Here is a 12,927-nt window from a genome sequence, read left to right as displayed (position 1 = left end):
AAAACTTGAGTCCTAAACAGGAATTTTACAGAAGAATCTGGATTACAAATGGTGGAAGATCTGATAACACTTTGGCCTCTATTCCTGCAGAGCCACAATGAACTAGAGGTGAGGAAGTAGTTGCCTTGTTTCACTGAGGCACAGACTCTCCAGTGGGCTATGGTGTCCATAGCTCCTGTAGTTTCTCTAAGACTCAGGCCATTTACTATTTACCAGCTGAGGTCACTTGCCCTTTACCAGTACACTTGCACAGTTTTCTTATATTAAATAAATATTTCTCTGTACCCATGTCTCTAGCAGTAGCAGTTAAGAGAGACCATGAAAAAATGGGAGAAATAATTTTTTTGTGGAATAAAGAGTAGTACTATTTATTTAATATTAAACACTCAATATTTGTTTAATATTAAACACCCAACAATATTACCCCTTTCCATTACCTTTCTGGCTCATAGGAATTTGGTTAGATTATTTGACCCCTGTTTTTGACATTACATCAGTAGCCAATGAGGATTACTCTAGATTTTTGCATGGAAGCCTGACATGCTGAAAATGAAAAGCTCTCTCTTATTCCTTACCTCAGATTGTCCAATCTTCAGATTTACTGTACACTATTTTCTACATGTTCTTTCTTGTTGGAAGGGAGGAAGGACCTTTAGATTTAATAGGACTGCCTGTAAGTTAAGGTGGAGCAGAAGGGAAGGGGACAAAGAAAACTGGAAAGATGGGACCATGTCCTTCCTTTTCTTTCTTTCTTACACTTGAGTACTGTTTAGAACCTTATCATTTCTTACATTTCTGTTAATTGAGGGCAAGAATCATTCATCTAACACAGTAGTTGGAATCCAATATATTTTTGTTGAATTATTAACGGGAAATAAAATATGACTTCAAATACCAATAATTTTCTATTAGTTTGAAATTCTGCATTTGGAGGTTTTCAGTTGCATAAAATGCTTCTGGTCAGAAGCAAGGGACGGGGATGAGTGAGCATGAGGTTGTCACTAATACATGAAAGAGAGATTACCCTAAATGTGCATGTGGATGATTAAATAACAAGAATGTATTCCATCCTGCCACTGTAACTTGGATGTGAAACCATACATTGCTTATTAAATATTTTCCAGTCTATATAAGAGAAGCTAGAGAGAGAATTCTCAATTATTTCCAGAAAAAACTTACCAGTTTTTGTAGGAAATTCTCAAAATCATTCTTAACTTCGTAAGGTTTCTTAGTAGCCTTTGCTTGGAGCCTAATCATGAAAGAAAGAAAATTGGTAACCAAACTAATTGTTTTCATACTGACACCAACTAAGAGCCACGATTTACGAAGAGTTTAATATGCTGGGCATTTGCCACCACTTTACATATATTAATTCAGTTACTCTGAAAACAATCTTAGGAAGTAGGTACTACTATTATCCTATGTTATAGATGAGGAAAGAGGCTCAGATAGGTTAACTAACCTGTCCACAGTCATACAGCTAGCAAGTAATAGAGGATTTGAACCCAAGCAGTGTGACTTACACCCTCTATTCTAACCACTGTGCAACACTGCATCCCAGCAGTGAAGCATCCTCTTCAGTGAGATGGTTCACACAGTAAGTATTCCCTCAACTAATTCCACTCACTGGGCTCCAGTGCAGATTTTAAGATGAGTCACTGGGGAGGGAAGAGGAAAAGGGACTGGCCTGGAAAATATCTGGGGGAGAGAGAGAAAGAGAGATGGAAAAGGATAAAGGGTGAGAGGGGCGCTTACTAGACTGTAAGCTCATCAGGGGTGGGGATCCAGGAATCTATCATGATTTCTGTCACCACATACTCATTCAAGAAATATTTTTAAGGAGTTGAATAGTTGAATTGAGGAGGCACCAGGAAACTTTCCAGAGATCTACGGATAAAGACAGAAGCAGAGGTAGGCCAGGCAAGGAACGATAGGAACTTGGGACAAGGGAGAGACAGCAAGAGAAACACAGATGAGAGAAAGAAAAATGAAAAATGGTATAAGACTATTGATTTCACTGGCGATTTTCAAGTGAAACATTTGAAATTATTCTGTGAAATCTGTAGGAAGTGAAATTTTCTAAAAATTCCAAATACACTTTGCTGAAGCATGAACTTTGGATTAGCTAAACCCCTATAAGGCCTGCTCTAGGTTTCTCTAGGATTCCTCCAGGGGTCCCCTGAGGGCACCCAGTAGGGCTACCTCTGAGGGGCCTCTTGCATTAGTGTTCTCTAACAAATACTCCCTTACTCCTTCTCTACTTTATCTCTGCCAACTTTATCTCCTCAACCTAGGTTTTCTCCTTACTTCTTACTACCCTTTTGGACTATTCTTCCCTGCTTTTCTAAAATCTGGCTCTGAGTCTCTTCCTCATAGTCCTATTTAAATATCCCTGGTGCCCTTTTTTCAGTAACACACTCTTAGAATCTTCTTGACTTCAAGTCATCCTGAGACTGGTTCATCTCACTTTGTTAAAATCAATCCATCTTCCAACCCACTTTTATTTTTTTAGAGTAATTCTGTTTTCAATGATGTGTTAATTTCTGCTGTATAACAAAGTGAATCAGCTATACATATATCCCCATATCTCCTCCCTCTTGCTTCTCCCTCCCACCCTCCCTATCCCACCCTTCTAGGTGGTCACAAAGCACCGAGCTGATCTTCCTGTGCTATGCAGCTGCTTCCCACTAGCTACCTATTTTACATTTTCCAACCCACTTTAATTTACAGTTCCCCTCTTCTTTTGTTTTTAATAACAGCTTTGTTGATATGTTACATAACCTAAAATCCACCCTTTCAAAGTATACAATTCAGTAGGTTTTAGTATATTCACAAAGCTTTGCAAGCGTCACCACTACCCAATCTCCCATCTTTCTATCTTTCCTTTCCATGACTATCTTTTTTTGAAGATTACAGATAGAAACTTGGACACTGTGCCTATAAACTTAACAGGGACGTGGGAGTTATATACCCAAATGAGTCTTTTCCCCTTCACTTTCTCCAGCAATGTGCCATCGCATAAAACATATTTGAGTGCTTCTTGTGAGTTGCTCTGAAAACCAGTCTGCATCCTTTTGCATATCTTGAGTGGTGAGAAATCCTGTCCTCTATAGATTTGATTTTGGGGAACTTGTAAAAGTCATCTGGAGTCAGATCTTATGCTGTGAAGGGGAAAGCTGGGTGATAAAATTTTTAGTGAAAAATGCAGTAAGATTTTAAAGTAATGAGTTGCATTTTCTTATGTGACTGGGAGACTAGCTTTATAGGTTCCAAAATAGCAATTAGAAGTATGGCAGCATGACTGGCGCAAAATTGTGGCTTCCCACAGGGGTTTATTTGAAGGGCTGTACTCATCTGCCATTTATTCTTGCCTATGTGGATGTACTGGAAGAAGTGGGTTAGTCCCAACACTTTATAGTTTTGTTTTTTACACTGTAATAAAATAAACAAATATGCCCAACTTTCCTTGTTTCAATGGGGTACAATGTTTGTATGTATAGGGGAAGCAGCAGGGGCAGAAAGGGACAAAGAACTAGCCTGAGACCAGCTAAATAGGTTGTTGTTCTAGTTTACATCTTCCCATGGTTATGAGTCTATATTTAAAAGGCCCTCAGCTTAAGTCCTATGTCTGGTAGAGTAAAAGGAGATGATGATAATGTTTAGCAATTAATTAAATTAGAGTAAGTAATTATGTGGATAAAAAAGTTAGTGTTACTCTAGATGAACTACGGAGTAGAAAACTTCTGCAGATATTCCAGTTAATGAATTTTTACATATTAAACCTATTGTGGTTTATGTAACACATTTGTTCAATTAAAATGTTTTTAAGCACTACGAGTTGAATAAGAAACAAACCTATGAAGCTCCTTGTCAACTTTTTCCTGTCGCTGTCTTAGGAGTTTTATTTCTTCATTAATTAGGTGCTTTTCTCTATAAAGTCAAAGTTTGGAGTTAAATTTTAAAATAAAGCAGGCAATTCTCATTGAGAAAGAATAAATCAACAATTTGCTGCCTTCCACATATCAGTAAAGGTCCATTACAAAACAGTTCTTCAGCAACCCCTCCCAATGCACCACGTGGTATGAGGAATCCCCCAGCACACTGCCCCTTATAAACATGTGCCAAAGGCATCACCCATGTCAGCTGAGTACAGCCTGGACTCCACCTTGCTGTTCCCACATGGGCCCTCTTACAAGGCGCCCACCCCTGTTCTTCCCAGTGAAAATAGGAAGTCTAAGGGCTCTGTGTGTGTGTCTGTGTGCGTGCATGCGCATGTGTGTATGTCAGTGGGAGGGGAGTGGGGCCCCAGGGAAAGTAGAGGCTCAGACTTCTGTCCTGCCTGCTGCATAGGATAAGGCTGGCTGCTCTTCTGTTTACCTCTCTTTGATGTGTTTCCGGAACAGCATCAGGTACCCAAAGGGTAGGATGCCCATCCTTTCTCCCCTTTAAGGCAATAAGACAGCTAGGCAGTGACCTTGATATCACAGACAGAAAAATTGGACCCTGCCAATTTGTCCTCATAAAAATCGATGGACATCCTCATTAAGGCATTTCTCACTTCCTGGCACATAAGAATACCATAACTGGCCAAGAGTAATCATTTTAGTTAAGCACAAAACACTTAAAATGTTTCCCCAAGAAAACGTTTCCGAAAAGAACTCCTTGCCTTGCTTTCCTCCATATCACCCCTGCTGCCACCCCAGCTACAAGGAACTCCTTCTATTACAGACAACCTTTCTGTTCTTCTTCCAGGGCTTATCTTTGTAAATGAACAATACTCCAATCTCTCTTCCTGGGAACTCTCTCCTGGTCTCTCCACGTTGGTGTGCATCCCCCCACCCAGACCACAGGAAAAGCTCCCTTCCTTTTTTCAATCCCTGACATGTGCCGTGTCTCCGTGGTTACAACATACATTCTTGATACCTACCTGAAAAGAATCTCCGAGTCTATAAGATGCTCAGAGGCGACTCTCCTCGTCAGTAAAATAAGAAGGTTAGTTGTAGATAATTTCTGTGATTGCTTACAGCTCTAAAGGATTCTATGATTTTATATTTATCAATAGTATGGAGTCAACTTACATTCTAAAATCCTTTTGGTTGTTTGCAAATTGTCTTTTTGCCTCCTTTAGAATATCACAATAAGTTGGAGCAGGTGGCGTGATAGGCTTATGGTTAAGGAAAGATTTTCAACTAGGAAAACTTGAGAGAGGTTAACAGTATCCTTCACAGGGGGACTCAGGGAGCCATCTTGCCTGGGCTTCCCAGTCATGAAGGGTCTCAAGTATAAACACGAATATTATGTCTGGCGTTGCACTGAAAGGACCAAAAGGAGACAATACCCATCTGACTACTTTAAACTTATATCCCATTATCTGGACCACACCATCCATAGCGCACAAGGACTTAGTAGTTTCATAAGTCCCATAATTACTATTTTCATGTTTTTTTGGTGTGCTTTACAGGCAGCGATTTGTTAAATGTAAAATTTTAAATGTACCTTTTGTAACTCTGTTTAGACATTTCTTCATTTCTACATATACTGAGAACTTCAAAGTCTCTTGACTTCTGAGAGGCTCTGGAGGTGACTGGCAGCATATGTTGGCTGCCTCAGTTAGCCCAACCTCTGCTAACTGCATGGAAAAGGATGACAGGCAGAAGATAAAAATGTTCTGCTAATGTGGCTGGGGCTCTTCTGCTGTCTGTTTCTGGTATAGCCTGTGGCTGTGTCCCTAACACTGGTCTTAACCCATGTCTGTGTCTGGAAAGCAGATGCTTCCCTCTGAAGTGGCAACTGGTAAATGATTCAAGGAGGCAGCCCTCATCTTGTGTTAAGACCTTAGCCTCATTGGTAAACTAGGAGCTCTTAAACCTCTGCAGTCACCAAGATGCAGGAATGAGTCTGTCCTCCCATGGTCCCACTCTCCAACCTGAACCACACTTCAGTATTACCTCCATCTTTCTATGAATGCAATTTGCTCATTTAAAACACATTTATGCTCCCTTCAAGGATGTCCTTGATACTCATTTTAATCTTAATTATCTGGTATAAGAAAGTTAGGAGAAGCTCAGTAGATCTGGTCCCTGGGACAAGACCACATAGGCACTTAACCTTATGACCTTAATTTCCTGAGTATTATATCTCAGTTGAGATAACCAGAAGGAAAAATATGAATGGCTCCACAACAAAGATTCTCACAATAAACTTGAATAAAATTTATATCTTTCCTATGACACTCTAAACTACTCAGAAAGTATCTTCAATCACTTATAATTTGACTATTAAGGTCTTAGAATCAAGGCAAAGAACATTTGTTTTCTGTACACTCCAGATGACTTTCTCAGCAATGCCATGGTGATAAATTCTCTCTGCCAGCCATAGAACCTGTTTAAGAAGTTTCCTTAACAGCATCACTAAGTTGTTGGGAAGCAGTGTTGATAGCAGACCATACTCCATCCTACTAAGCACAGAGTTTGCGAGGGTCTGGATGATTATGTTATCCTGAATAGGATAGGAATTCTCTGAAATAGATTTTACAGAGAAGTCCACTGCTCTTTATGATGCATTCCAAGTTTACTTTAACCCCTTCATCATAGCTAGGTTTTAGAGTATGGTTTTCCTTAAAGAAAGAGATAAGCCTGGAGGGGGATCAAGATGGCAGAGGGGAGAATGTGGAGCTCACCTTCCCCCACAAACACATCAAAAATACATCTACATGTGGAACATTTCTCACAGGAAACCAGCTGGAGACTGGCAGAAGATCTCCTATATAACCAAAGCTGCAAGAAAGATCTCCACATAACTGAGTAGGATGGGAAAAAGGGAATCAGGACAGGACTGGTGTCCCTGGGAGGGATCTATAAAGGAGAAAAGGTCTACGTGGGCAGACCCTGGGGAGCCCCCTTGCCTGCTGGGAAATCCGCTGGGACAGATAGAGGGGCTGGAGAAGCCCAGACTCTACTTGTGAGGAGTGTGTGTGTGCTGGCTTGCTGACAATCAGGACAGAGAGAGACTGGCAGCTGGCTTGCCACACTACCCAATATCAGGTGTGCATTGGGCAGGGCTACAAATACGTGCAATGGCTAAGCGCTGAATCTCTGACAGACAGACCCTGGGAGAGGACTCGATCTAGCTTAGTGGAGATAGCTCGGAGGGCCTGGGGTATAGTCTGGGCCAGACTGCAGAGCTCTTTGTCACTGCTTGCATGGCAGGGGTGAGTCCGGCTGTGGCGGATTTTGTCAGCGCCTGCAAAGGGTAATGCCACAGAGATGCTCAGGGAGTGCTGAGTCTCAGATGGAGAGCCCCTGGGTAGAAGTATGCAGTGGTTGGTTTCCCAAAGGGAGTTCACTGGCTCTGCCCACCCCACACCGCAACTTGGAGCAGCATCTGGCACGGACAGGTCCTGGGAGAGGTCTGGCACAGAGGCAGCCTAGTTCTCAGGCAGCAGCACAACCACCTTGATTCCTGCAGCCACAAAGCCTCAGCCCCCAGCACCAGCCCATTCCACACCACAGCCTAGCACTAGGTCTGGGATGAACACAGGAAAAGAGATGTGGCATTTGGCTGCTTCTAGACAGAACTGCAGATGTCTGCATGGGTAGTGCATAGATTCGCTGTAACGACATGGGCCTCAGTTGCTTCAGCAGTCACCTCCTTTGGATCAGGTCACGCACTCAAGGTCAAAGGAGACTGAGTGAACCTGACCCTCAGGGCTTTTACTCTGACAACTGGGGAGCAGACACCACCGCTGACAGGGCTGTAAGAGCCACAGAGCAAGGAGGAGGTCCCACCCAGAGCACAGGCTCTGGACACCACACCAGTTACTCCCCTATCAAGGAGATAACAACTAGCACACTCTGAGGAAAGATGTGGCTGGTACCCATACTGAAACCAGCCCTCGCACCAGAATATTGGATTCACAGTCTACACAGGGGTGCTTCCAAATAAAAATATCCCTTCAAGACCACAGTAGATAACTGTTTCTCCTAAATTCATAGAGACAGAGAAAGTTAAGTAAAATGAAAAAGCAGAGAAACTACTCCAAATTAAAATAAAAGAAATCCCCTGAAAGAACAAATAATGAAACAGACCTCACCAGTCTACTATACCCTGAGTTCAAAAAGGAGGTGATAAAAATGCTAAAGGAATGAAAAGATTGATAGAAATGCAGATCACTGTAGTAAGAAACTAGAAAATATCAAATCAAAATTAGACAACTTAGTGAGATAAAAACCAATCTAGAAGCAATGAATAGACGAAATAACACAGAAGAATGAATATGTGATCTGGAGGACATACTAATGGAAATCACCCAATCAGAAGAGCAGACAGAAAGACAAATGAAAAAAATGAAAGCAGCATACAAAATCTATAGGATAATATAAAGCATGCCAAACTATGCATAAGCTGGGTTCCAGAAGGAAAAGAGAGAGAAAAGGGGATTGAAAGTGTATTTGGAGAAATTATTGCTGAAAACTTCCCAAACCTAAAGGAAACAGATATCCAAGTACAAGAAGCACAGAGGATCCCAAACAAGATGAACTCAAACAGATCCACACCAACACATATCATAATTAAAAAGGCAAAAGTTAAAGAGAGGATTCTAAAAGCAAGAGAAAACAAAGAGTCAGTTACGTGAGAACCCCCATAAGGCTATCAGCTGATTTCTCTGCAGAAACTTTGCAGGTCAGGAGGGAGTGGCATGATATATTCAAAGTCCTGAAAGGGAAAACCTGCAACTCTACCCAGCAAGATTATCATTTAGAATAGAAGGAGAGATAAAGAATTTCTCAGACAAGCGAAACCCAAAAGAATTCAGCAATACTAAACCTATCCTAGAAGATACATTGAAGGGTCTTCTCTAAACAGAAAAGAAACAAGAATCTATAGGAAAGGGACAGTCACAATAGAAAAGGCAAATACATAAAAGGATTGAAGATCACTTAAGCCAGTACATAGATGAAAAAACAATCAAAAATTTTTTGTGAAAGTGATTATGACGACAATTAGCAGCAAAAGGATAAGATGTAAAATAGGACATCAAAATCAAAGAATGTGGAGGAGTGAACTATAAAAATGTGGATTGTTTAGAGTGTGTTTAAGCTTGTATGACTATCAGTTTAAAGCAAATAGATATAGTTAGGGGTCAACATACTTGAAAACCAGGGTAACCACAGATCAAGAACATACCATAGGTTCACAAATACCAAAAAGAAAGGAACTCAAGCATAATACAAAAGAACCATCAAAGCACAAAAGGAAAAACAAAAAGAAGAAACAAAGAACTACAATACTGACAGGAAAACAAGGTTTAAAATGGCAATAAGTACATACCTATCAATAATTACTTTAAATGTCAATGGAACAAATGCTCTGATCAAAAGACACAGAGCAGCAGATTGGATAAGAAAACAAGAACCTACAATATGTCACTTACAAGAGACTCACTTCAAGGTGAAAGACACACACAGAAAGTGAGAAGGTGGAAAAAGATATTTCAAGCAAATGGAAATGACAAGAAAGCAGGGGTAGCAATACTCATATATCAGACAAAATGGACTTTAAAACAAAGTCCATAAGGAGGGACAAAGAAGTACATTATATTATGAAAAAGGGACCAATACAAGAAGAGGATATTACACTCATTAATGTGCATGCACTCAATATAGGAACACTGAAAGATATAAAACAAATACTAACAGACAGAGAGGGAGAACTTGACAGGAATACAACAGTAGGGGTCTTTAAAACCCCACTGACATTAATGGACAGATATTCTAGACAGAAAACCAATAAGGCAACAGAGGTCCTAAATGATACAATAGACAAGGTGAACTTATTTGATATCTACAGGACCCTACATCCAAAAAACCCAGAATACACATTCTTTCCAAGTGTGCATGGAACATTCTCTAGGATAGACCACATATTAAGTCACAAAACAAGCCTCAACAAATTTAAGAGGCTAGAAATTATTTCAAGTATATTTTCTAACCACAATGGTATGAAACTAGAAATCAACCACAAAAAGAAAAATGGGAAAAGAACACATGGAGACTAAACAAGATGCTATAACAAACCAATGGGTCAATAATGAAATCAGAAAATACTTCAAGACAATTGACAATGAAAACACAACTTTACAAAAACTATGGGATGCAGCAAAAGCAGTTCTAAAAGGGAAGTTCACAGTAATACAGGCCTTCCTCAAGGAACAAGAAAAATCTCAAACAACCTAACCTACCACTTAAAAAAATCAGAAAAAGAAGAACAAAACTCAAAGTCAGCATAAGGAAGGAAATAATAAAGATCAGAGGGAAAATAAATTAAGTAGAGAACAGAATAGCAACTGAAAGCATCAATGAAACCAAGAGCTGTTTTTTGGAAAAGAGAAACAAAATCGACAAACCTCTAGCCAGGCTCACCAAGAAGAAAAGAAAGAGAACCCAAATAAACAAAATAAGAAATGAAAGTGGAGAAATAACAATGGATACTGCAGAAGTACAAAAAATCATAAGAGAATACTATGAACAATTATATGCCAATAAATTGGAAACCTAGAAATGGACAAGTTTTTAGAAATGGCCTGCCAAAACTGAGTCAAGAAGAAACAGATGATTTGAGCAGACTGATCACTAGATGTAAAACAGAATCTGCAATAATAATAATAAAAAACTCCCTGCAAACAAAAATCCAGAACCAGATGGCTTCACTGAGGAATTCTACCAAACATACAAAGAACCTATACCTATCCTTCTCAAACTATTCAAAAAAAAAAAAAATACTGAAGAGGAAGGAACCCTCTCAAATTCATTCTGTGAAGCCATCACCCTGATACCAAACCAGACAAAGACACTACCAGAAAAGAAAGTTACAGGCCAATATCTTTGATGAATATAGATGCAAAAATCCTCAAGAAAATATTAGGAAATGGAACCCAACAATACATAAAAAGACCTACATCATGATCAAGTTGGATTTATCCCAGGGTCATAAGGATGGTTCAACATACACAAATAAATCAATGTGATATACCACATTAAGAAAAGGAAAGGCAAAAAACACATGATAATCTCAAGAGACACAGAAAAAGCATTTGACCAAAGTCAACATCCATTCATGATAAAAACTCTCACCAAAATGGGTATAGAGAGAACATATCTCAACATAATAAAGGCATTTATGACAAACCCACAGCCAACCTAATACTCAATTGTGAAAAGCTGAAGGCTTTCCTGCTAAATTCAGGAGCAAGACAAGGATGCCCGCCCTCTCCACTGCTATTCAACATCATATTGGAAGCTGTAGCCACAGCAATCAAGTAAGAAAAAGAAATAAAAGGTATCCAAATTGGAAGGGAAGAGGTAAAACTGTCACCATTTGCAGATGACAAGATACTCTATATAGAGAAATCTAAAGTCTCCACACAAAAAGTATTAGACCTAATACATGAATTCAGCAAGGTAGCAGAACACAAGATAAATATACAGAAATCTGTTGCATTTCTTTACACTACAATGAAGTATCAGAAGGAGAAAGTTAAAAAAAATTCCATTTAAAATTGTATCCAAAAAAAGTAACTAGGAATAAGCTTAACCAAGAAGGTGGAAGAACTATTTGCTAAAAACTATAAAACAGTAACAAAAGAAATTGAAGATGATTCAAAGAAATGGAAAGATATCCTATGCTCTTGGATTAGAAAAATTAATATTATCAAATTGGTCATACTGCCTGAAGCGATCTATAAATTTAATGCAACCCCTATCAAAATACTCATGACATTTTTCACAAAACTAGAACAAATAATCCTAAAATTTATATGGAACCACAAAAGACTTAGAATTGCCAAAGCAATCCTGAGGAAAAAGAACAAAGCTGGAAGCACAACCCTTCCAGACTTTAGACAATACTACAAAGCTACAGTAATCAGAACATCATGGTATTGGCAAAAAATGAGATATATGGGTCAATGGAACAGACCTATAGAGCCCAGAAATAAACCACACACATACAGTCAATTAATCTACTTAGAGTATACAATGGAGTAAATACAGTCTCATCAACAACTGGTGCTGGGAAAGCTAGACAGCTACATATAAATCAATGAAATACAAGAGTCCCTCACACCATATACAAAAATAAACTCAAAATTGTTAAATGATCTAAATATAAGACATGACACCATAAAACAAAAGAGAACACAGGCAAAACATTCTTGGACATAAGTTGCGGCAATATTTTCTTAAATCAGTTTCTGAAGGCAAAAGAAATAAAAGCAAAAATGAACAAATGGGACCTAATCAAACTTAAAAACTTTTGCACAGCAAAGGAAACCATCAAAACGAAAAGACAACCTGTTGAATGGGAGAAAATATTTGCAAATGATGCAACCAACAAGGGGTTAATATCTAAAATATACAAGCGGCTCATACAACTCAATATCAAAAAAACAAACCACCCAATCAAAAAATGGGCAGAAAACCTAAATAGACATTTCTCCAAAGAAAACATACAGATGACCAACAGGCACATGAAAAGATGCTCAACATCACTAATTATCAGAGAAAAGCAAATCAAAACCACAATTAGGTATCACCTCACACCAGTCAGAATGGCTGTCATCAAAGTCTACATATAGGGACATCACTGGTGGCACAGTGGTTAAGAATCTGCCTGCCAATGCAGGGGACATGGGTTCAAGCCCTGGTCCAGGAAGATCCCACATGCTGCGGAGCAACTAAGCCCGTGCGCCACAACTACTGAGCCTGTGCTTAGAGTCCTTGAGCCACAACTACTGAGCCCACGCATTGCAATTACTGAAGCCCACGTGCCTAGAGCCTGTGCTCCACAACAAGAGAAGCCACCACAATAAGAAGCCCGTGCACCGCAATGAAGAGTAGCCCCTGCTCACTGCAACTAGAGAAAGCCCAC

At 39.5% G+C, this 12,927-nt stretch overlaps 1 protein-coding gene across 1 annotated transcript in view; it reads right to left on the bottom strand.

Moving 5' to 3' along the window:
* FAM227B (family with sequence similarity 227 member B) overlaps positions 1-12,927 on the bottom strand; it is a 288,612-nt gene that overhangs the window by 15,651 nt on the left and 260,034 nt on the right. Inside the window, exons 13-14 of the mRNA XM_029237204.1 lie at positions 5,079-5,156; positions 1,180-1,249 (exon numbers count right to left, since the gene is read on the bottom strand). Of these exons, the coding sequence (XP_029093037.1) occupies positions 1,180-1,249; positions 5,079-5,156 (148 nt within the window). The remainder of the gene's footprint in view (positions 1-1,179; positions 1,250-5,078; positions 5,157-12,927) is intronic.

Source organism: Monodon monoceros, unplaced genomic scaffold, assembly GCF_005190385.1.
Source record: "Monodon monoceros isolate NGI ecotype Baffin Bay Population unplaced genomic scaffold, NGI_Narwhal_1 Super_Scaffold_21, whole genome shotgun sequence".
NCBI lineage: Eukaryota > Metazoa > Chordata > Mammalia > Artiodactyla > Monodontidae > Monodon > Monodon monoceros.
Note: the sequence above shows the minus strand (reverse complement) of the source record. Positions and strands in the feature narration are given on the sequence as shown.